This window comes from Jatropha curcas, chromosome 1 (genome assembly GCF_041381405.1).
Source record: "Jatropha curcas cultivar XTBG-Jc1 chromosome 1, XTBG_Jcur_1.0, whole genome shotgun sequence".
Classification (NCBI taxonomy): domain Eukaryota; kingdom Viridiplantae; phylum Streptophyta; class Magnoliopsida; order Malpighiales; family Euphorbiaceae; genus Jatropha; species Jatropha curcas.
This window is the reverse complement of record NC_143151.1, coordinates 6,218,423-6,243,129: the sequence shown is the minus strand read 5'-3', so window position 1 is coordinate 6,243,129 and position 24,707 is coordinate 6,218,423. Positions and strand designations below refer to the sequence as shown.

General features: G+C 34.0%; 2 protein-coding genes and 1 long non-coding RNA gene across 6 annotated transcripts; 1 reads left to right on the top strand and 2 right to left on the bottom strand.

The window, feature by feature from the left end:
- Positions 1 to 3,120: 3,120 nt before the first annotated feature.
- On the top strand, positions 3,121 to 4,765 carry LOC149498888 (uncharacterized). The gene is made up of 2 exons (XR_016318799.1): positions 3,121 to 3,221; positions 4,576 to 4,765. It is a non-coding gene; the product is annotated as an uncharacterized LOC149498888 (long non-coding RNA).
- A 7,040-nt stretch (positions 4,766 to 11,805) lies between these two features.
- LOC105637350 (DNA repair protein RAD5A) lies at positions 11,806 to 15,429 on the bottom strand. Of its 2 annotated transcripts, none has more exons than XM_089724438.1 (8): positions 15,290 to 15,429; positions 14,883 to 15,190; positions 14,673 to 14,784; positions 13,873 to 14,042; positions 13,524 to 13,722; positions 12,697 to 12,768; positions 12,562 to 12,614; positions 11,806 to 12,339 (listed from the first exon to the last, which is right to left on the bottom strand). In XM_089724438.1, the coding sequence occupies exons 4-7, from the start codon at positions 13,935 to 13,937 to the stop codon at positions 12,585 to 12,587; spliced, it is 366 nt and encodes a 121-aa protein (XP_089580564.1). In that variant the 5' UTR covers positions 13,938 to 14,042; positions 14,673 to 14,784; positions 14,883 to 15,190; positions 15,290 to 15,429; the 3' UTR covers positions 11,806 to 12,339; positions 12,562 to 12,584. The 2 variants fall into 2 exon arrangements, with proteins under 2 accessions (XP_089580564.1, XP_089580567.1); XM_089724441.1 differs by having other exon boundaries at positions 13,877 to 14,042.
- Positions 15,430 to 19,445: 4,016 nt separating this feature from the next.
- On the bottom strand, positions 19,446 to 24,319 carry LOC105637348 (protein TRIGALACTOSYLDIACYLGLYCEROL 2, chloroplastic). 3 transcript variants are annotated; one of them, XM_020680598.3, is made up of 6 exons: positions 24,101 to 24,318; positions 23,282 to 23,936; positions 22,873 to 23,202; positions 22,226 to 22,341; positions 20,017 to 20,107; positions 19,446 to 19,869 (listed from the first exon to the last, which is right to left on the bottom strand). In XM_020680598.3, the coding sequence occupies exons 2-6, from the start codon at positions 23,792 to 23,794 to the stop codon at positions 19,852 to 19,854; spliced, it is 1,068 nt and encodes a 355-aa protein (XP_020536257.2). In that variant the 5' UTR covers positions 23,795 to 23,936; positions 24,101 to 24,318; the 3' UTR covers positions 19,446 to 19,851. The 3 variants fall into 3 exon arrangements, with proteins under 3 accessions (XP_020536257.2, XP_012076181.2, XP_020536258.2); XM_012220791.4 differs by having other exon boundaries at positions 19,446 to 19,909; positions 24,101 to 24,316; XM_020680599.3 differs by lacking the exon at positions 20,017 to 20,107 and having other exon boundaries at positions 24,101 to 24,319.
- Between the last annotated feature and the right edge of the window lie 388 nt (positions 24,320 to 24,707).

Here is a 24,707-nt window from a genome sequence, read left to right as displayed (position 1 = left end):
AGGCTGGTGCACATATTACTTGCTTAAGAATAGATAGAGGAGGCGAGTTCAACTCTAATGAATTTGAAGAGTTCTGCAAAGCTCAGGGTATACGCAAGCAGTTGACAGCAGCATACACTCCACAGTAGAACGGAGTCACTGAAAGGAAGAACAGAACAATCATGAACACGGTGCATTCAATGCTAGCTGAGAAGAAAGTTCCAAAAATGTTCTGGCCGGAAGTTATAAAGTGGCGTGTGCATATCCAAAACAGGAGTCTAACTGCAGCAGTGAAAGACAAAACCCTGGAGGAAGCATGGAGTGGGATGAAGCCAACGGTGGATTATTTTCGAATCTTTGGATGTATAGCTCATGCCCACATCCCTGACCAAAAGAGAAGTAAGTTGGATTCCAAAAGTAAGAAGTGTATATTCTTGGGTGTTACTGATGAATCCAAGGCTTATAGATTGTATGATCCAGCCATTAAGAAAATTATCATCAGCAAAGATGTTGTATTTGAAGAAGAAGCTAGTTGGGACTGGTACAGAACTGAAGAAGAATTGAAGCTGGATGTGCTAGTCGACAACGATAAAGAAAGTAATGAAAAGCATATTGATGAGGACATTACCAATGTCTCAGGAAGCAGCAAGTCAAGTAATCCCTCTCCAAATGAACTAAACACACAAGAAGTTGCAGTTGAAGAGGGGGATGAGAGAATCAGAAGAGAAACGGTCTGGATGGCGGATTACGAAACAGGAGAAGGACTTTTAGAAGAGGAAGATATGCATGCAATGATGATGGTAACAGATGATGATCCGTCTTTTTATGAAGAAGCAATCAAGAGCAAGAAGTGGAGAGAGGCAATGGCAGCGGAAATTCAAGCCATAGAGAAAAACCAGACTTGAGAGTTGACGAACCTACCTAAGGGTGGAAAATCTATTGGAGTTAAGTGGGTTTATAAGACCAAACTTAATGAGAATGGGGACATCGAAAAATACAAGGCAAGATTGGTAGCTAAGGGTTATGCACAATGCTATGGTGTAGATTATACTGAAGTATTTGCACCAGTTGCTAGGCTTGACACAATTCGAGTAATTCTTGCAGTAGAAGCACAACATGGATGGGAAGTTTTTCAACTTGATGTAAAAAGTGCTTTTCTTCATGGTGAGCTCAAGGAGGAAGTATTTGTACAACAATCAGATGGGTTTATTAGGAAGGGGGAAGAAGGAAAGGTTTACAAATTAAAAAAGGCTCTATATGGCCTAAAGCAAGCACCAAGGTCATGTTATAGCAAAATTGAGACTTATTTTCTGCATGAAGGCTTTGAGAAGTGTTCTAGTGAGCATAATTTGTTCACCAAGTCAGTTGGAAGTAAAATTTTGATAGTAAGTCTTTATGTAGATGATTTAATTTTCACTGGAAATGATATAACCATGTGTAATGAGTTTAAAAACTCAATGATATTAGAATTTGACATGTCTGATCTGGGAAGAATGAAGCATTTTCTTGGAGTAGAAGTGTTGCAGAATTCGAAGGGTATTTTTATTTGTCAGAGGAGATATGCACAAGTGGTATTAACAAAGTTTGAAATGGCAAGTAGCAATGCAGTGAAAAATCCTATTGTTCCTGGTACAAGGCTGTCAAAGGATGAAGGAGGAACTCAAGTTGATACAACTTTGTTCAAACAAGTAGTTGGGAGTCTCATGTATTTAACAGTGACTCGTCCTGATTTAATGTATGCTGTAAGTCTCATTAGCAGGTACATGTCTAGGCCAACCATGTCACATTGGCAGACAGCCAAGAGAATTTTAAGGTATTTGAAGGGGACAATTGAGTTAGGCATCTTCTACAAAAAGGGAGAAGGCAGTTCAAAACTCTTGGCATTTACGGATAGTGGGTATGCTGATGATCTTGATGATAGGAGAAGTACTTTTGGATATGTGTTCATGATAGGGTCTGGAGCTGTGTCATGGTCCTCAAAGAAACAACCAGTGGTGACTTTATGTAACGCCCCATTTTTCCTGTGTTTCAATAGTAGTTTACCGGTCTGTGAATAGTACCACCGGTCCGGAAGTTGGTATTATTTTTTGTCCGAAAAAATTACTATTTATGTTTTATTTTTTATTTAACATTTTTGGAGCATGTATACATGGTTTTTATGGGTAGAAAGTAAGTAAGGAATATTTTTGGAGAATTTAGATAATTAGTGAATAGTGAATTATGGTGTTATATTAAGTAAGCAAATTTGAACAATTATTTTTATGAAGGAAATTTGAGGAATTATTTTTATGGAATAAATTAGAGAGTTTTGTGGAGATAAATAATATTTTGAAGGAATTTAATTGGAGAATATTTGGAGAAAAGACCAAAACACCCTCCAATTTGGAGAAAAGACCAAAATACCCCTTAGTTGCTTTATTAAAGGCAACCATCAATTATTGAGCAACACTTTGTCCTTCTTCTCCTTTTCCTACACGTCTTCTTCTTCTTCATTTTCTTCAATTCTTACTAAGTAAACACATCAAATTCACCCATCCAACTTGATTTAAGTACTAAATCTTAGAGAGTGAAGCTAGAGAAGTCATTTTTTGTGACTAATTTCAAGAAATTTGGTGATTTTCCTACTTGGGTCAAGTAAGTGATTTTATGATAATCTCATTATTTTTGGGTTTAGAGTTGTCTTTTAGCATATACATGCTTAATCATGCTGCAATTACTTCTTTTATTTGTTTTCTTTGTTTGATTTTGAGTTTCTTACATGTAGAGGGTGGAGAGCCTTCTTGTAACATCCTCTTGAGTTGAGTCGGGTTGAACCAAACCTGGTTGGGGTAGAATGGATGATAAGTGGACTTATTTGCATGGAAAGTTTAGGACTTGTTTGCCTCCAAACATATAGCTTGGGTAGTAAGTTGTAGCCTTTGTATACTTGAGGTACCAATTAGAGAGTTTACACAGCCAAATCACTTCTTCTAGAGTCTACCCGTTCCTATCATTTTCACTTTCCTATTTTCACGTTTTTCATTTTCTTCTTAAGTTTCCCTTCCATTTCCTTGCACTTTTCATGCAAGTTACGCAGTAAGTCCACTCCAAGTAAGTAGAATTCCTTGAAGTGTGATGTTATTTCCTATTTAATTTAGTTGTATTGGAGATGAGTTATGAGAATTCTTGTGTATAGGAGAAGAAAGTTCAAAGGTAGCAGAAAAGAGAAGTTAAAACAGAGCCCCAGCTTTGTGGCAAGACAGGTTTGATATCTCTTGTTATTTCCCATGTTCTTTGCATGAAAAATTGTGTGGTGTGTTGCCAATGAGATGATATGTTGCTTGTTGTTGGGTGGAAGTACTGGAAATGATGTGAAAACAGGGGATGAATATATGAAGCGGAAACAGAGTTTGCTGGAAATGTTACCAGCAACTTCATCTTGATTTTGAACCCATATAATGATGGAATTAGGAATTGTCATAGAAGAGTTATTTGTTCCTTTCTGTGTTAGCTTTACATGGGCTTTTGAATCATTCAATTTGGAGTTAACTATTGAGAGTTATGGCCAAAAGAACACAGACTGCACAGAATCACGTCGCGCGCTCGCGCATACTGGAAAGCAAGTCGCGCTCGCGATTTCCTATTGCGCGCTCGCGACTTGAGTCAGGTAGCTCTCTGACTCTCAAATGGCACAACTCGCGCTCGCGACTTTCACATGCGCGGTCGCGACTTTGGCCAGAAGCTCTCTGACTCTCAGTGTGCGCATCTCGCGCTCGCGAATCACACAAGCGCGCTCGCGACTTCATCTCGCGCTCGCGACTTGTGCTGCGCGGTCGCGACTTCAGCCAGAAACACACTGACTCTCAGGATGCACAAGTCGCGCTCGCGACTTTCACATACGCGGTCGCGACTTGTGCTGTGACACTCTTTTGCCTTTCATTTGCTATGTAATCACATTCCTTTGCTCAACATGCATGCATCCAATCATTTTACAACAAAAATACAACATAAGAACATGGATTAAAACAACATACAAGCATTCATATGATGTGAAATCAAATCAATATGATGAACGATGACGTTGTGAAACCATTTATGTGCTATTGTGTTACATTGTTGACATGCTAATCTTAAGCTCCATTGAGGTTAGGTAGAAACCATGTAGATAAGGCTATGTCGCGACATAGAATAGCAGATCTGCGCCCCATACAGTTTGGAACTCCGGCTACAGGCCGTTGAGTGGATATGATTAAACCGTGCGGTGCGAATCCGGTTAGGGGCACCAAAACGGACAATATTGGCATAGGCGAATCCGGTTCGGGGCCTATAGCATACAGTTTCACCCAGTTTCATACAGTTTATCTTATCACTTCGGTTTCACTATAACCTTATGGAGCCATTCAGATATCTTGACATAACATTTCATGAATTATACAGGATTATAAACAGTACAAAAGATAATCAAGATATCATGAAAGTATCATAATGTGTGCGCTTATATGTGCCATATATGTTTCCATGGTTCTTTCTATATATGTATGTGTTTAATTGTTTCTTTATTTGTTGAGATATCCACTGAGCATTATTTGCTCAGCGAGTTACCTGTTTAACTCGCAGGTTTTGAGACTGGTCCATAGAGAGTCCGCGTACAACTGCTGCAGTTCATCTGTAGAAGACTCGGTCTTCAGGGTAGAAACTCATTTTGTTTTTCTTTTTATGGCATGTACAGGGCACACAGTTGGGCCCATTTCATTTTGTAAACTTGTATCATGTTTTGTAAATATAAATTACATTATTTTTGGAAACAGTACCAACATGTTATTATATTCAATATACAGTATGTTTTCAGCATGTCAGACCATACAGTCAACCAGTTTGTAGCATCTCGACTCGGTTCATTCGGGTTTACGGGTGGACCGGGAAGGGGTGTTACACTTCTAACAAAGATAAGGGCAAGACCAAAGCTTGAGAAGCTTTGATTAAAGCTTGTTAAAGCTTGTTTTGAAGGTTAGTATTCATAAACACACTTACCTTACTCAAAATTTTGATTTTGTGCCTTTATGCTATTATGTGTATATTTTGAGATTTTGTATGAAATGATTGATTTGTTGAATATTGGTTGCCATTACATGCTCTTGGATGATGTTTGATGAGTATTTATGTTGTGGTAGACATTTCTACCTTGTATCTTTGTGGTTCATGTTCCTTTCATGGCTAAAGTAAACTGAATTTGGGAAAAACGTGATTTTGAGTGAGATTTAGGATGGTGCCTCCGGCACCGAATGTGGCATCCACCGTTGGGTCTTTCGGGATCGGGCGGCGGGTGTTACACTTTATCTACTACGAAGGTTGAATATATCGCAGCAGCTCTTTGCGCATGTCAATGTATATGGCTCAAGAAAATTATGGGGAACATTGGAGTAGTAGAGAATGAAAGAACCGTAATTCAGTGTGATAATAGTTCTACCATTAAGCTGTCAAAGAACCCAGTCTTTCATGGAAAAAGTAAGCATATTGATGTGCGATTTCATTTCTTGAGAGATTTGGTGAATGATGGTGTTGTGGAGTTGAGATATTGCAAATCTCAGGAACAAGTTGCAGACATGATGACAAAACCACTTAAGCTGGAGCAATTTGAGAAGATTCGTCGTATGCTGGGAATATTCAAGGCATCAGAAGTAAGCTAAATGCATATGATTTTAGCTTAAGGGAGGGAATGTTAGCTAAGTTAATAATTTACTGGTTCAACTAGGTTGTTAGAATAATACCTATTCTTTAGGATGGATAGTGTTTGTTTTTATATCCACTACACTATAGGCTTGTAAAGCGTAGACTTTGTTCTGTTTCTCTTTGTGTAAAAGGCTATAAGTAGCCAGTGAGTTATTGAATAATATACAGCTTTTCTCCAGTTAGTACCTAAGCTTTCTAAGATCTAATATTTAACATGGACGACAGAGAGAGGGAGCTTGTATGTGAAGGATGCAAACATAAAAGAGGAAGGCACAGGTGAATTTGAGTGAGAAGAGATAAATATTAAAGTAAAAAAAAAAAAAAAAAAAGAATACCACCGCCATCCATAAGGACAGGTGGTTTTTGCATTAGGATAGAGTGGTTTTATGAATTCTTATGCTACAGAAGTAAAATCAACTTCTTGTTGGTTTTTGAGCTTGACCTTATCTTCAAACTCAAACAGAGAGATAATGAGCAAGAGAATCACATAGGGAGAGAAACATGCATAATGTGGCAAAAAATTTTAATTAAATGGTTAATAATGCCACGTCTTGTACACGTGGAATAACGACCGCCGGAAAATCAATTTAACGGGCAATGGGATTTTTTTTGTTACACTAATTGTTTAGGAACTTTTATGCGACGAATTGAACTTTTAATTATTAATGAAATTAATTTCATCATTAATTTGTAATCTAAATAATCATTAAAGACATTTATATTTATAATTAATTAAAAAATAAAAAGATGAAATATTATAGATAATAAGGAACTTTATTTTTTTTCACATGTATCTAAGTGATATCTACATCTAACTATATAATAAAGATTAAAATCAGTGCAGCATCAATTATCTTTAAGTAACTTACTCGTTATATGGTTCATTATTTTGAGCAAAAATTAATGTTTTATCAATTTAATATTTCAATTAAAGTCTTTTAATATGAATACACATAAAAAAAAGTTTTTCACGTGAATCTATTAATTCACGTAATATTTCTCCAATGGGAATGGACAATTTATTAATTTTTTTATCTTTAAAATTTTAATTTGAGTCAATTTAGACAAAATAAATTTTAATTTATATAGATATTATTATTTTGAATTTAAATAATGTGTCAAATATTATCATTTTATTAATTAAACTATTAAGCTTTACATAAGTTCAAAATATTAGTCTTTAATTTGTTTGAAAAAAACTATTATCAACATTTAATATTTAGTATTTGATGGATAATTATTTATTATAAATGTACATATTCTGAATGAATGTAAATAGTAATATTTATGTATGTACTACCAAAAATTTCAAATTTCAACGATGTCCATATTAAATCAATCAATCGTACATCAATTATATATATTACAAAATTAACTATTCAATACATTATAATTATGTATTTAAAAAATGTAATTTTTACTTATATAAATTAAAAAAATTAATTTGATAAATTTTAACAAAATTTAAGCTACGGCAAAAATATCACTAAAGAATAATAAAAGAGTTAAGGGGGAAAATAATGTTGGACAGAAATGTGATTAGAGAACGATATAAGGGTTAAATGAGGAAAATATTGTTGTGGTAAGAAAATAATTTTAAAAAATAATAAAGAATTAAAAGGAAAAATATCTTTGGGTAGAAATATAATTAATAGCAAATAAAATGGTTAGGTTGTAAAATGGCAACAGTAGTATATTGTGGCAGTGATTAACTAATAGATAAAAGGGCAGAGTGAGAAAAACACTATTAATGCAACAGTAATTGCCCACGCCCTTCAGATATATACGGGCACACTGTGCCGTTTTACAGTTATTTTGCTCAAATTCTGCAGTAGAAAACAAAGAATCACTTCATATTCAAAACTATAAGACATAAACAATAACCTCTATCCATTTTGAAAAATGAATCTCATATGTTGCTAAAGACGGTATAAGTATATTTACATCCTGATTATTATAAGTTAAATTTTATAATTAAGACAAATAACTCAAAAATAAAAAAAAAAGAGGGAAACTAACTCACTAAGCTAACTAATTATAAATAGATCAAAAGTGTTAATTTAATTTCTATGATACATCAAATTAAAGTAAGAAAGAAGAAATGAGAGGTTGGTTGGATAAAACAGACTACAGCGATAACGTTTTTAATTTAAGAGGCAATAATGGAAAGATATTGTTCCGGTGATAGTATTTTTCCACGCAATAATAGTAATATTAGGAGATAAAATATTCTCTTTGTCAATTCGGTAATTTCAGCAAATTTCTAAGCAATTCATTTAACTTAACTAATTGACATTTAACATTTCTAACTTAACCTTGGATTCCATTTAATCTAATTATTTTTTAACCTGAATAACTAACTTATGAAGCTGATTTTCTGCTCGCTATGCTAATTTTGGCTTTGGAGCCTAAGTTTTATAACTACATTTAGTTATTTTAAGTCCTAAAGGGTGCTGATTTGTGAAACTAATTACAAATTCGTAATCCTCAATGAAAATGCAGTAACTTTAATTTGGGGGTTCTCTTTGTCGGAAAACACCGATGGCTGGCAGCACTACCGCCGGCTGCCATGTCTGAAACTACTGACTTTAACCATTCCATTAAAACTATCAACATGCTCCAAATTCAATAAGGTTCGTAAATTTAACTTCAATTTCTAAAATTTGTAACTAATTCAATCAATGCCCAAATTCAACATAGGATTTCAATATCCTAGAATCTATACAAACTGAAGAAATTAATCGAAAATATAGACATACAAGCTTTAATAACTGGTTTAAAACTAACCTGATGACTGTAATCGCCTGAAACGACGTGCGTTATTCAAAATAAGTTCGGTCAATCTCTCCCTCTCTCTCCCGTGAAGCAGCCAAAGAATGACGAAAATCATGCTAGAACGTCGAGAGGATGCCGAGACTATGACTGGGTTGCGGGAAGAGGGGGTGGCCAAGGTTTCGGAACCGCCGGTTTCGGTTCTAAAAAATTTAGAATTTGGAATGGAACCGAAAACTGACGGTTCTGGTTACGATTTGGAATTAAATGATTATGATTCCAATTCCGATTCCAATTCCGGTTCCTTAATGGTTCGAAGTCAACGGTTCCGACCGGTTCTCTGGTTGATTTTTCGGCGAATCTCATAATTATAAAATCGAAAATTAGGGAATATTTTTTTTGCTGAAAATTTGAAAAATTTAAATATTTATGAAATAATTTTTAGAAAAAACTTTAAGAAAAAATTAATAAAAAGTTGTTAGAAGGATTCATTTGAAGATTTCACAAAAATATTTAAAAAGTAAAAAAAAAAAAAAAATAGTTGTTGGAACTAGGTGGAACCGCCGGTTCTAACTGGTTGAAAAAATAATTAGTTCCAACCGATTCTTGAAACTGTCGATTTGCTATTCCTCAAAAGTTGAAACCGGAACCGAACCGCAAACCCCAGTTCCAAAAACCGTGAAATGGCCATCCCTAACTCGAATTTGCAGTCCTTGGTAAATTGTACGTTTCATTAGGCTTTTTGATTATTTATTGCAAGCTCAAGAGGAAAATTATATTAAAAAAATAATTTTTGAGCAAACTATATATTGTTTTTAAGTCCGGGAGAAATGAATATTATTTTTCAATTTATTTGTTTATTTCTGGTAATAATCTAGGGAAATTAATTAATAAAGAAAATGAATTTTCCTATTCTTTGCTAAAAATGAACATAAATAACTGTACTATAATAAAGAAAAAAAAATTATAAACACATTATAATCCACATATTATCAAGAAATATTATTCATGTGCAACGCCCAGCTACCATGATGAAGACTCTCATAATTTATAGTTTTGTTTTATTTTTTTCGTATTTAACAATAAATATTTATAATTTTATAAATTAAATTTTGATTTTTAACTCATTTTTGATATTTTAATCAAAATAATAAAAATAAATTATAAACATTGATATGATTGAGGCTCTTTTTTTTTTTTTTTTTTTTTTGAACCGTGGTTGAGGCTCCTTGGCCTTGTAGTGTTGTTTCTTTTCTATAGTTGTAAAGTCTAAATTTGATTTCACATTAACTATATACATATTAATTATATTAAATGAAGAGTGAATTAGTATTATATTAAATAAAGATTTGTTTTCGTCATTTTATGTTAGATATCAATATGTATTATTTTATCTTTATTAAAATTTAAGGCATTATCTTTAAAAAAAAAAAAAACTCAGATTTCCAAATACCCGTCTTTAATTAATTATATATATCTTTTAATATGAACTCAATTAATTATAATGAATTAATTAATTTTTAAACGTAGCAAATTACCAAAATAAAACCAAATTGACGAGCATTATTATTTTTAAGATGAAGATAATGGAAATAAAAAAGAATGGGCAAATATATAAATAAATGACTAAAAACTAATATCCCTTGTACAGAAAAAATAATAATGCAAACATAGCTTCTATACTAAGTATGGTATATTGAATTAAGACTCTATTAGATTTTAAAAGATTTTAGAGTTTTAATAGTATTCAATCTAGAGTTTTTTTGAGGTCTATTAAAACTTTGTGGCTATCAAATTCAAACTTTTATAAAATCCATAAAAATCTGATGATATTCAGTTATGATTTTTTAAAAGTCCATACAAATTTGATGATATTCAAAATTTATTGATTTAAAAGGATTTTATAAAATTATTAATTTCATTGGATTTTAAGGTGCTAGGTATGAATAAAAGAGTCTCACAAATCTATCCTCTAATCCAAAAATTTAAACAATCTTTTGAAATCTAACAGAATCTTTATTCAATACACCTCTTAATAAGAATGGAAGTGGAGTGGAAATTCGCGAATTTTAAACGTATTGGTTCTAAACCCATTTAAATACTCTTTCAAGTATCCATATTCGAACCCGTTTAAATTTTATTACCCGTGTGTGTCCAAAACTTGTTTAAAGTACCTCTTAAACGGGTAGGGTGTCCGTGAATCTTAAACTAATTCAAATTCGAATTTATTTAAAATCTAATTTTTACTAAATATGGATAGGGTACTACTCATGGATAGGGCGCGGGTACCTACAACTGAACCTGTTTAATATAGCGATTACTGAGTAACGGGTATCCAAATATCTATATACGTACCTTACTTGTATCCATTACAAGTGGTACACATATCCTATATATAGTAATTTCACTATCCATATCCATTACGAGTAGTAATTTCACTATCTATATTCGTTCCAAACTCTTTTATAATTATTTGGATCCTCTTTGAATGGTCGGAGCGGAGCGGGTACTCTAAAATAACTGTACTACTTCCATTCTTACTCTTTAAGATAATAACTGTACTACTTCCATCTTTACTCTTTAAGATGTAAAACAACGTATTATTTATTGGATTAGTTTCGAATTAATTTATGTACTAAGAATTTGATATTTTCACAAAAATTAATATTAATGGTGCTGCAAATTTTCAGAATTGATTTTATTATTTTTTTTGAATTTGTATGCGTTGATTTCATTTAAATAATGATTTAATCAAATAAAAAAATTTAAAAAAGTTTTAAAATAATCAAAAAAACTAAAGAATACAATCTGCCATTGTTGTGACCGAACCACTATGCTCCTTGAGTCGCAAGCGACGGGTGGTGCATCGATTTTAAATTAATATAAAACCACCTAATTGTCGCGAGTCCTGGCTAATGGTGGTTGTTGTTTTTCGATTTTAAATTAATATATGTATTTATTTATTTATTTAAACTTACGATTTTTTGACGAGACAATCGCTGTTCTTGATCACATCGTGACTGTTCTAAGAGCACAAGATGATCACCGTTCTTGACCACATCGTGAATGTTTTGGAATTACGTAATGGCCGATAACACTGGCCATTGCTAGCCTTCACTGCCCGCGGCGGTAAGTTTTTGAGATGATAATACATTTACTTTTTGATCCCTCGTTGTTTTTCAATTTTTCAATTGGACCCCAAAACCTTTTAATTTGTCAATTAGGTCCTAAAATTAATTTTTATTAGATATAAAAAAATTATTGTAATTCCATCAAAGTCAATCAAAATCTATAAAAAAAATCTTACCAATTCCATAAAACTCTATGTAAAATTCTAATGGAATATGTGAAATCATAAGAAATCCTTCAATTTTATCAAACACAACAATTCTTTGAAAATCTTACACAATCATAATCCAATACACTCCTAATACTGTAATCCTAAATTGATATGCTTAACTACTACAAAATCTTCTTCATATATATTATATACACAGCTGGTTCTATTCAAGAGTCTGCCCTGATTTTTGATAGGTACATGAATAATCAGAGGAGATTCAACACTAGTTATCATCCTTCAACATGCAGAAGCTCAACTTCACAAGGAGAATGTGCATTGTGAATCGACAAAAAAACCTCCATTCACAGCAGTCATCTATTTGAAAAAGCATTTTCAGTTCTTCAGTCCGTGCTGTTCCAACTTCTTGGTGGGTCAAGGCACCGGCTATCATCTGTTGCTTGCGTGCTTGCACTGCCTCCATTTGAAAAAGCATTTTCAGTTCTTCAGTTCGTGCTGTTCCAACTTACTGGTGGGTCAAGGCACCGGCTATCATCTGTTGCTTGCGTGCTTGCACTGCCTCTTCTTTCCTCAACCGTTCCCTTTTATCCAAAGTACATATTTATGCAATGTAGAGAAATATTAGCAAAACTTAGGAACAGATAATGGACTGCAAGTATGTCAAAGCAAGTAAATTGAAAGTCAGTTATAGCACAAGAAAGGAGGGCCATAACTCTGTTTTACTCCGTACTTCTAAACAGAACAAGAAGAGATCAAACAAACAAGATTGAACCACATAAGCCAAGTCAAGGATGAAAATTTACCTTTACAATGAAAATTTATGTTCTCAAGTCAAGGCTGGTGTCTGCTTATGTACCTGCAAATGTAGAAGGAAAATTCATCCTCTCGAGGCATCATCTTGCAATACAAACAAAAAAAAAGTTTGATAGTGTCCCTACCATGACAAAGGCATTGGAAGCTCCTGTTAGATTTATTTCAACACCTCCAGCCTTCAACCGCGTCAGTAATACCTGATTCAAAACAATCACTCAGATGATCAATACCCAAGCTTCTCTGCTTGACAAGCACATCCAATCTATCACAAAGATGGGAAAAATAAATAAATAAATAAAATAAAAAAGATTGACAGACCGAGATGTTCTCATCTTCTGAAAACTGTTTTATATCACTGCTGCTGGTTTAAAGTCCCATACAGACCAAGAAATAAAATGCTACTTCTGGTCTGCATGGGAATTTTAATAGAAAGTAAATGCGGTGGCTAGCCAAAACAGGCATCATTCCACATGAAGCATGCAACTATAGAACAGAATCTGATTGGAACTTTCATGAGAAAGCATTATCTGAGATACCATAACAAAATACAAAAATGAAAAAAATATATATATAGTTCAGAAATCTCAAACCGTACTTCAGTCCAAATAAACCACCTTGCTACCAAGATCAATTTGAATAAATCATATTTGTGCACATCATATTTCAAAATTAAGCAGGTCAGGTCGTTTATTTTGAAATCTTCAAACAGGCTAAACAGTCCGTAAAGTCGAAGCAGCTCTCACAAGACCTCACTCTCTTTGTTATCCTTGCCAAAGCATACCACTGAAAAGTATATCAATGGAGCGCCCTTAAAGTTGAATCACCCTGACAAGACCTCACTCTCTTTGTCAGTCCACTTGCCAAAAGCATACAACTGAAACATATATCATCGGGGTGCCCTTATACAACCAAGCACACCATTTCAAATCTTTAAGCAGGTAGGATTTCATACCCAGAAAGGGAATTTGTAAGAGATCCAGAAAGGAAGTCCATTGGCTGAAGAGAATGCTCTTAGAGCCTGATGAATGAAGGTTTCAAGCTCTTTCAAGAGAGCAACAACTTTAGATGATTCCACCCAATTTTTTTCACTATCAATCTGAAACCTACTGTCAGTTGGAGCTGAAATGAGCTCTTGTCTAGTGATGGTTTTCCTGAGGAGAAGAAAACGAGAACACTCTCAGCTTGTAGGAAAGAAGAGTTTGTAATAGAAAGATTGAATAAAGAATAATGTTTAAACCTAAAATGAAATATGAAAAAACGAAAATCATAGAGAGGAACTCATAACAGTAGCTTGAAGGTACCTACAAACAGGACATATAAACCAGAACTCAAATTTCGCCAGCTTGCCAAGAGACATTCTCGGCATTTGCGGTGAGAACAAGGTGTCAATACTGCATCTTCAAATGCTTCAAGACAACTCTTGAATATATTCCCATGAAGGAACATCTCTGGCTTCTCCTTCCAGGGCATTCTGGCCACATTTAAGGAAGCGTTTAGCTAGCTTGTTTAGATCAGAATATTCTAGTGTATCACCTCGACTGGAGATGTCAAAGTCACTAAATCAATAACAACACAATGGTACATTCCTTTGAACAAAGATCTGGCCCAGTTTGTGTCCATCTATGCTGCTGTTTTAGTTGTGACCAATTTATGAAGATGCATGATATTGATAATTGAACCATAAAATTACCAATCTCAAAGAAGTGCTATTATATGGTGATTTTGATGGCAATATTTACCAATTTAAGTTTACGTCGGCAAACATTTAAAAGTTTAAAAGTGGCATTCAATAGGTAGGAATTGCAAAAGGAACTTTCATATTTCAGAAGTTTCTGGCTCATTAAAGTGAAAAAGCAAAGTGACTGTTTACAAGAAACTAGCTCAGAAACTGTGTTCCTTTCCACCATCCAAATCAAAATTTGAGCACAAGGGTTCTTTTCCAGATGAAATAACCATGTAACACAACACTATTGAAGGATAACAAAAATCTAGCATGGTACATCATAATTCCTTTCAAAACCATCATACCATCATTCCCTATGAAAATCATCACCATTCTAAGGTATACAAACAGGAAACAGTTATGAAGGGGAATTCAGACCTCATGACAGGAAATGGGTGATCACAGCATTGTCGAAGACGTAAAAGTAAGTCCAATATAGAGGCATAATTATGAAGAACCGCCCTTGCTCTACAAACTGATAAAACTTCACCTGAGGGGATTCCCATCAAAAGGTTATACAAAACCACGACAGAAAAGCTAGACCAAATAATATCACGTGAAAAGTAATCATACAAAAGAATTTCAAACCTTGGATCTTTTAAACAATGCAGGCAATCTCTTTCACCTTCTGTCAGTTCACAGTAAATCACTTGAGCATCTGCAGGAGGAAGAACTAGAGTTGGCCTGCAATAAGCTAAAACTTTTGGAGATTCATTTAAAACAAAGCTGAGACCTGAGAGGTTATGTTGCATTACAACGTTATACAGTACACTAAGCTGCTTCTTGATCTGTACTAGATTTGTTCTGCTTAACATGATTGGCTTGAAAATGGTCTGAACCAACTTCAGTCCTCCCTCATCACCCTCCTTAAATGGTTTCCGGACAGGTTTATTCACCTAGGTCATAAAAGAAACAAATTAACCACACAGCCTGCATCCCACAAATTACACATCTACTCTTAGAGACATAGAATTTAGTGGATATTAGGGGGTTACCTAATCAATCCAGGAAAACGAGATCTCCATAGCCAAGACAAGAGCTTCATCTTCCAGTAGACTAGTATTTAAAGAATGCAGCATAACAAACTCCATCAATTTATCTACTTCTATAAACATTTAAAATCTTTTTTGGTGTGTCTTTCTCTCTTACACACTGTGAATTGCAGTAAACTACAATCAAGTTGTAAAACTCATATGCCCAAATGAAACAAAAAGGTATTACTGCCAGAGAGATTAACCATAATAACTGAAGCAAAACTTGCAATGCCCAATCTTCTTAAACGATTTTAGGAATTACCAATAGCTTAAAAATTATTTGACATTAAAATTTCAAACACCAAATAAAAGCTGTGCAATTTGGTCTCTCAACTCATGTCCTAAAACATATTTTATCTAATCTCTGCACTTAACTTCAAAAACCAGATATAAATAAACCCACTCACTACATTTACAAAAAAACAAAGACAAATTACAGCAGACCATGCTCCAGTAATTCTCAGCCTTATTTTGCCCATTTTAAAAAAAGAAAAAGAAAAAGAAAAAGAAAATTATTCGCTCCAGTACTTCTCATCAGCATCGTTACCATGCTCCTCATCATCAGAACCTTGAACCAAGAACGTCTTAAACCTCTTCACATCCTCTACAGCAGCACTCCTAAACATGCCCAAATCAACGGCACCTGATACCATGTGATATCCACGTGATTTCAAATTTGTGGGCCCATCGTGCGGCATCGCAAACCCAGCCAAGTAAGCCCCACCACCACTACCGGGGTTGGACCCGAACACTGCCTTCTCAGCCTTTCTCAACATTTCTCTCACCTTCTTGTGCCCTGGGTCCCACAGGTACCCCAGGCTCGCACTCAGATCCAACGGCCCCATTTGTATACAGTCAACGCCCTCAACGGCTGCAATCTCTTCCGCTTTCTTCACCCCTTCTTCGCTCTCTACCTGGCACATGATGAGCAACTCGTTTTCGTAATTACTCAAATAGCCTTCATCAATTCCATAATTCGATGCCCTAACCACCGTATGCGCCGATCCACGAATACCGTCCGGTGGAAACCGGCAATACGACACAGCTTTCTTTGCCATTTTAGCGCTTTCAATCATCGGAAACATTATTCCTTGTGGACCGAGATCCAGTGCCTTCTTAGCCCAAGTAGGGCAACTCTCCGGTAAGCGGATGATCGCTGGAGTCTGAGTGGCGGCTAACGCATGGAGACAGCTTAGAGCTTCAGTAATGCCGCCGGGTCCGTGCTCCATGTCAAGGACAACGAAATCGTAGCCGGAAAAGCCAGCAATTTCAGCGAGAGTCGGGGAAAAGCTGAGGAGAAAGAGGCCATAAAGAGTTTCGCCATTTCGGAGGCGAGATTTTAAGGATTTGAAAGAGGAAGTTTCGGCGGAGATGGAATCATCGGCGGATGCAGAACTGAGAGCAGATAGATCGGAGGCGGCGGAGTATTTGGGAGGAACAAGGGTTCGAGATGTAGTAAAAGAAGTATTGATAGGGTTTAGCACTTTGGAAAAGGAGGGCAGTTTAGAGAATGAAATGAGGGATTTTTGAGGTTTCTCAAGCTTTAATGCGAGGGAAAAATTGGTGGCGTAGGCCGCGACGGTGGTGGGGCAGAAAGAGATAGCCGGCATGGCGAAGGGACTTTGAGACAATGGAAGGACTGGTAGTAGTCGCTGTTAAGTGTTTTCGGGAGTTGGGACTTGGAGCGGGAGAGAGGGTACTCTTTACTTCAATTTTTGTAAATAGTGGTTTTTGAAGGGTTAATTAGAAAATTAACCATGATTTATATCCGGCTTATATAATTTAATTTCAAATCCACGTGCACATGGCATTTACACTGTTTTTTTTTTTTTTTTTGGGATTGAAGAGAAAAATAATAAATGATTGTATTATTTTCTTTTTTTTTATTTTATGTTTGGATTGGAGGAAAATAAAGAAGAGAAAGAAAGAACGATTATTATAAAAGTTAATACCTTACCCGACTATATAAACTAATGTTCTAAGAATTATTGAACCTAAATATAATAAAGTACTGTTTAACGAACAAAAATAATTTAACCATCTAAAAAAAACAATTTAACAAGTAAATTTAGTATTTAAAATAAAAAAATAATAATCAAATACTATTTGAAATATTAGCAAATAAAAAATAATAATTTATTTAAGTACTATTTAAATAAATTAATCACCATCTAAATAGAAATAATACCATTTGATTATTTAAAAAAATTTAATTTCAAAATCGTTTTCTTATCTTATTCTTCCTCAACTAAAATTCTGTCAACGTGGCAAACACCCAATATCCCTTTTCCCTGATTTTCTCTTCCTATGATCTCTCACTTTTACATACGATTCAAGACGCTTTTACTACCTATTACTAAAAATCTTGGCCAAAATTTTCTCATATTATTCAAAAAAGCATAACCAATAAGTAAATCTCTTCTTCCATATCTATCTCTTTTCCTTTCAACCTGTTAGTAATTTTTAAATACCCTCTCCAATTAGGAGAGATTGCAAGTTTATGGGCTTGATTATTTTCCTTGCTTAGCTATTTTCTCTCCACTTTCCAAATAGAAGAAAAGTTGCTTTCTCCTATTTTTTTTCATCAAATTTTTCTTTCCTTTGATAAAATCCACTCTTCCAAACAGAGTGTTATACTCTTTTATGTAAAATATAACTTTTTCACCGCAGTTAGTATTTTTTATGACATGCGTTCCACGTTGACAATATTGGTTATATTTTCATTTTTTATACTCTTTTAATTGTTTATCTATATAATATTAAAATATAATTTTTTTAAAATTACAAAAATATAATTGCTTAATTTGTATTAGACTTTGTCGTATAAACTACTTACAATAATATTTATTATGTACTTGATTCTATTTTTATATAATGAAGTAGTCTCAAAATAAAGTTCAATTCAATCCCTATACTTAATTCTACAGTCTCTAATTTATAAATAGAGATTCTTAAAACCCTGATAAGTACTCAAAAAGAAAATCAAGTTATCACTCAAAACCCTTGCCCTCAATCCCAAATCAATACCTATATACAGCTATAATAAAAAATAATAATAATTTTTTTTCCACTGGTAGGTAAAAGAAAAGAAATGAGAAGATAATCTGAATTAATAATAATAATCATTTTGCATATAGTGATAGAATTATTTACCCAGCGCATTAGAGAAAGAAATATATGAACATACACACAAACTTTTGAAACCCAAAAAATAACCAAAAACAGAAATATATAGTTTTAATTTTTTTTTAAATTCATAAATACTATTTTCTTTCAAGTCAAACATATTTAGGATATAAAAGAAAAAATATCAAGAAAATTAAAAATGTTTAACCAGAGGCCATATATTAATTGCAAGGGAGACAAATCTCTTATTAAATTAATTCAATAATGAAAAAGAAAATAAAAAATAACAAATTTTTATTAAGAATAAAACTCTTTTAAGAATTCAATATATAATAAAAAATAAATTATATGAAAAAATTACCGATTTGAATTTAAAAAATAACCCTAGAAATGCTATAATTTAATTATTGTACCATAAAAAAAGAATTTATAAAGAAACATAAAAATTTAGCATTTTTATTATTTTCTTACAAATCTGTCTTTATAAAAATGTTGCATTCTAGTAACCAAAAGCCTTATCGAGATATTATAACATTATAAAAAATTAAGAAAATGGAAGAGAGATTAGAAGGAATAAGTACACCTCTATATTTGTTTGGAAGCAAACACTTTTTTTTAAAAAAAAAATTTTCTGAAGTGTAAAGAGAAGGAAAATATAAACCTTACCTTCATATTTTATCTATTTTATATTGAAAATTAGCTATTAACTTTTGCAAGAAATGTTTAAAAGGTGGTCAAATAACAGGCAGTGTGCACACGGAGTGTTCAATCACCAATAAAAGGACTAGGAATCTCATAAACTAAATCAACAAGATCGGAATAATAATCAGGAATCTGTCTTTTCAGAAGCAATTCAAACCACAAGTCGAGAGAAATATAGTTCCAAGTTTGCAATTTAAAAAGAAAAATAAATTCATGATTTCATTTGTAAGCCTTTCAAGAAGGGAAGAAGATGACTACATGCAGATAAAAAAATTCATCAGGCAGTAAATTTTCAATATGGTATTCTATTTTTCTCTAGAAACTTTCTTTTAGCTGGGAAATCAAAATCCTACAACAAAAAAATCAAAGCTTTTCCAAGTATTCAAAATGCTAATCACAAGTTTTCTATAACAAAAGAGCTTCTATTATTCTTTTCTGACTGGGTTAAGAGAAACATCTGACAGGACTTCATTAAAAAAAATGCAACAAGTACCTCTGAGGCTCTAACGTGAAGCCTTCTTCACAAATGCAACCAGAAGGGAGCTGACCTGTAAGATCCACTATGGCTCTGTCGTGTGCCTAGTATAATGAAGGAAACCATTTCAGGCACCCAATCAACTTTGAAAGTTACCCATTGCTATTTTCACCTTTTACTAGCCTTCATAACATCCTACTTAGAGACTTGATAAGCGCTTTCAAGTTCTGTCTTGTAACTTCATCACCCGTAAACCCCAGAATATCAGAGCTTATATTCTAATATGGTTGAAGGCGAAAACAAAATAAGAAAAAACTTGGCAAATAAAAACATCCAAGATAACAGCATAGCAAAAACTATAGGAAAATTTCAATCAGGATATCACCTCAATGTTTTTCAAAGTAAATATCAGACTGTAAATGGACTTTTGAATCAACTCTGTGTTCTCTGGGGTCATAATAGATACATGTGCCCTTCTGCAGAAAAGAAAGACTCAACCATTGAGATTTTATGAGTCAGAAAATGGCTTATTCCCTCAATGTTTTCAAGAAGACCATCCTTTTTGTTTCTTTCAATGCACAGTCCACAGAATTCTCATCTTGCTTTAATCAAATGTCAAATTTGAACGTCAGTATGCAAATGTTAAAAAATCAACAAAATCATGTTTAACCACTCAAAAACCCATCACACCTCTCAATACCATTACATGTTTCTACTCCAAGGTTTCCTACAGAAGCAATTAACATGTTGAAGCATAAAGGTCCAGTAGGCATTTACATTATAGTAACTACATATAATTGCATGAAGGATCTTTGACACTCATATGCGTGAAAAATTAACACTACAACAGAGCATTGGAAATCAAGATGGTGTCGCATTGCCACTCTAAAAAGGCCCTTCTAAACCTGAGATTGGCCTTGATGGAAAAATTATCATGTCGCAGTTCAACATGTTTCTAAACCTGAGATTGGCCTTAACACAGACAACCTGCACCCATGGTTGTGCTATTAGATGATTGCGGTTCTTTTATCAGTAGACTTTTGTGCAACAGAGATATATGTTCAGAGAGAGAGACTTTATTTTGCTGATGCTAAAATTCTCCAACCCAAACGGGTGTGGGGACCTAGAAGTCGGGAACTTCAGTCCCACTCAATTTTCCTATATTTTATTGGCTATTGATGCTAAAATAATGTCTTCGACGCAGTGACATAGTTAATTCCCAGAGGCCAACAACAACAACCACCAAGCCTTAGTCCCAAACTAACTAGGGTGACTATATGAATCATTTGTTTCAAATATCCACTCTGATCAAATTAATCTCATATATATAAATATATATCGAAACCTGGTGATACAATGTTATAGTGGAAGAAGTGAAATAACAGTGATGATGCAAGAAGCACGTGTAACTGTGACAACAAATGGGGAACATCACCAATGGCAATGAAAGAAAAGAGATACTATGGTAGAATTTAGTTATAGACAAAATGCAATTTGCAACATTACAATTTGTTCCTAATAAAAATTGTTAATAAAGAGATAAAGATAGCTTTTCTGTTAGAAGCATTGTTAGGAAAGAAGACAACTGTTTCCACAATTGAAAGGTGATGAATGAAAAGTCTCTCCCCCAAAAGCACGTCAAAATAATCCCATTGGGCTTTTGACCCGAAAAAAAAAAAAATCTCTTAAATGCTATTTAAGTGGCAAACCCACAAAAGAGACAAACTGGTATTCCATTCAAAACTGCAATAGAAAGAACATAACTTACTTTTGGAAATTCTGATTTTAGTTTTGGAACTTAAGATTTTATAGGATAAAATTGTCTACAAAATATTTAAACTTTTACCATTGTAGCATCTCAATGTTTTATAAGAGGATATAATGTGAAAACCAGTGTGCATATAAACCAAATGCTGCTACACTTTATCACGTGTAAAGAAGCAAAAAACAACTCAAGCTAGCTGCTAAGTGCAGTAAATAAGATTTGCTGGTAACCCTCAGAGCTACAATCATTAATTGAGCTTTATATGAAATAGTTGTTGACTTATTGCCTCACAATTCAAAACTTTAGGAGTTCATGCCCTTGTTTCCCTCTCCCACTCTTGAAATGTGTTGACCTTACGGATCATTGATTACATATCTAAGCTGAGTTTACGGTTTTTCAATTGCATGATGCAAGGGCTGGCAACAGAATAAGAATTCCCCAGGCCAGTGTAAAAGTCGGGCTAGAAAGTTGGATAGCACCCAAAAAGGACTAAATTAAGGGTTGCTTTTAAGTCTAATTCATTTGGAGACTTGCCACTGGCCTTTCCAGACTTTCCAAGCATCTGGTATCAAATTGTTTATTCAAAGTGCATGCAACGCAATTGTTAGTCCTGTAGTTATTATATCATTGCCTTAGCCCACGCAAAGCTTTAACATAGCTGCTCAAAGCTTTCATCTCAGTTTGACCACAACCCAATCTTGAAGTTTTCTATGGTCATGAAGGTAGTTTGTGCATGTATTTTATCGAGTGTATTCTTTTATTTATTAGTTGGGATTATTGGAAGATCTCAAAAATTCAACTGGTTATAGAAAAAAGAAGTATAATTCACCTTAAATCTTCAGAGGCTTGCGTTAGACTTCTAGTCAAAGTTTCAACTTCCCTAAGAAGACCACCATCACGAACCTCAGCCAGCAAAGGTTGAATGTCTTCAGCCATTTCCTGGATCTGAGATATCACTACATCAGAACCAAAGTTTGCATGAGTATCCATTAATGTTTTATCAATAGAACTGTATTAAATTTGGTTAAGCATGACAAGAGCTAACATTTTTTTTTTCCTATGCAGTTGACCAGTTTTAAACTAATGCAAATTAAAACTGACAAGTAGGTGTATGGATATCTAATAAAGTACATTTCTTGAGGTTTTGCTAATACAATGTTTAAACCTCCATCTCATTCCAGATAAGTAGCATTTTATTCAGTCAGCACTTTCAGACTCCAACTGAATGTGCCTTGACAAACTATTCAATTGTGCCCTCAAGAACATATTTTTCTACCACCTGAACCAAACTGAGTGAACAAAAGTTCTTCAAGATAACAGGTGATTGTTAATTTTCTTTTTTTTACCAATAAAACCTTTTTAAAAAAATAATCTTGATTTTGCAGAATCCAGAATATTGATCACCTCAACAATGCAGTTAAGGTGACATATTATCAATTAAATGCAAAAACAAAACAGAAGAAGGCCAGTTCGCACCTTTGTAAGCAGTGGTTTTGCCTCTTCAATTACAGCAGCAACACGCTCAGCCAGCGTGTAACTCTTAGAAACACCAATTTCCTCCATTTCACGTCCCAAACGGGTAAATATCCCAACCAATTCATCTAAACTTACTCCTTGACGTCCCTTTATCTTTTGCCTATCGCATACAATTTGACCTTCCTTAACGCACTCAGCATCAAGAGGTCCTACAGATGGTGATGGAATTGGATCTTTAGGTGTAATATCAATGATTGTTTCCATAAGAAGACCTGACTGGTTCAACTCGATTAGCGAATTTCTAGGTATGATTATTTTATCATCTTCAACCTAGAAAACATAAAGTAAGAAATCAGTACAATTTTTATGTCAGGGTGTAGAACACAAAATTAAAATTCAATCGGCACACCTCAACAACTGCTTCAATACATCTTAAGGAAGGATTAACTTTGATGACATTGCCAACAGTCACCCCTCTAATCCTAACTGGGGTTCCTGTGCAAATACCGCCAGCTTGAGCAAACTCAAATACAGCCAAATACTTCCTGAATTTCGAACGTAATTGAAACCCCCTCAACCAAGCCAAACTAAGTGTAGAAAGTACAATAGCTGACACAAGAAACAACCCAACTCCACCTTCCCAAATGCTCCTCCTTCCAAAACCGAAATCACTCAATGGCTTTAATGTTTGCCTCCAAACATTTTGAGGAACCCCCAAAACAACTGCAAGTGGGTTCTTTTTCTCTGATGAAGATGAGGATGCTTGGCTAGGTCCTACGTCTGCCGACATAGCTCTAACCTGCCTGAGTTGTTTCTTCTGTCTTGATGGAAGATAAGGCAAACCATGGGGTAGAACAGTCAATGATGATGCTAACATGGTAGCAGGGCCTGTTGAAACCTGAGCTAATGAATTCCCTACCATAATTTTTACACCAAAACCAAAGTCTTCCTATGCAAGCTTGCCCTTATCAAATTTTAAGTAGTAAAATTAAGTTGTGAAACCGCCTTCAGCAATTGAAGTATCCATGGGATCCAAAACAAAACCCTATAAATGTTTCCAGTTCCTACAAATGAGGGAGAAAATAGAGAAAAATTGACAATCAGAAAATAAAAAATAAAAAAATATAAACCATTGAAAGTAGAAAATTGAAGTACACCGATTAGATTTCCAAATTGAAATACCAAAACAAAAAAATCAAATTGCAATCTCGAGCTCAAACTAAACTACCTATGTTGCACGGAAACTCTCATTGGCTGCCGTTTCCACGTTTCGGAAATGTTTGGAAACTCCTCGGAAATGTTTCAGGGCCATTTCCATAAATTAGATAATTTAGAAACACGTTTATGCTCTTGGAAAGACATTTTCCGCGATCTGGAAACGCTCGGAAACCCATTTTTCTAATTTCTAATTCAAATAAATACATAAATAAATACAAATTTAAATATATGTATTTTTTATGAGGAGAAACTTGTAAATGAAATTTTTTTTTCTTTTAGATATGATTAAATATGGAATGGACTTGATTTATTATTGAATATATTAATGGTTTGTAATAATTTATTTTTTATATTTGTAAATACATCCTTATATTTTTTATATTTTTGAGTTTCCCCCACGTTACCGTTTCCTGTATTTTTGCAAAGACCGTTTCCCGTATCTGTATTCCACGTTTCCATTTTCTTGCAACACAGTAAACTACTATTTTCCATCTCAAGTTTTCCCATATTTTCTCAGCACCAAACATGGATTGATAACTAATCCAAGTGCCAAGTACTCTCCAATGATAAAATTCTCAATCAAAACTCAGCTTACAAAACGCCGAACAAGGTTTTAA

What these genes read in the sequence shown, in the direction of transcription:
- LOC105637348 (XM_012220791.4), bottom strand. Translation starts at nt 23,794, where the DNA reads ATGGTAGGGAATTCATTAGCTCAGGTTTCAACAGGCCCTGCTACCATG. An exon ending in CAAGCCTCTGAAGATTTAAG is followed by an intron (nt 20,108 to 22,225) that starts GTGAATTATACT and finishes TCTTTTCTGCAG; the next exon opens with AAGGGCACATGTATCTATTA. An exon ending in TTACTTTGAAAAACATTGAG is followed by an intron (nt 19,910 to 20,016) that starts GTGATATCCTGA and finishes CAACCATATTAG; the next exon opens with AATATAAGCTCTGATATTCT.
- LOC105637350 (XM_089724438.1), bottom strand. Translation starts at nt 13,937, where the DNA reads ATGCCGAGAATGTCTCTTGGCAAGCTGGCGAAATTTGAGTTCTGGTTT. An exon ending in TTTATATGTCCTGTTTGTAG is followed by an intron (nt 13,723 to 13,872) that starts GTACCTTCAAGC and finishes TCTTCTCCTCAG; the next exon opens with GAAAACCATCACTAGACAAG. An exon ending in CTTACAAATTCCCTTTCTGG is followed by an intron (nt 12,769 to 13,523) that starts GTATGAAATCCT and finishes GTTTTGAATCAG; the next exon opens with GTATTACTGACGCGGTTGAA.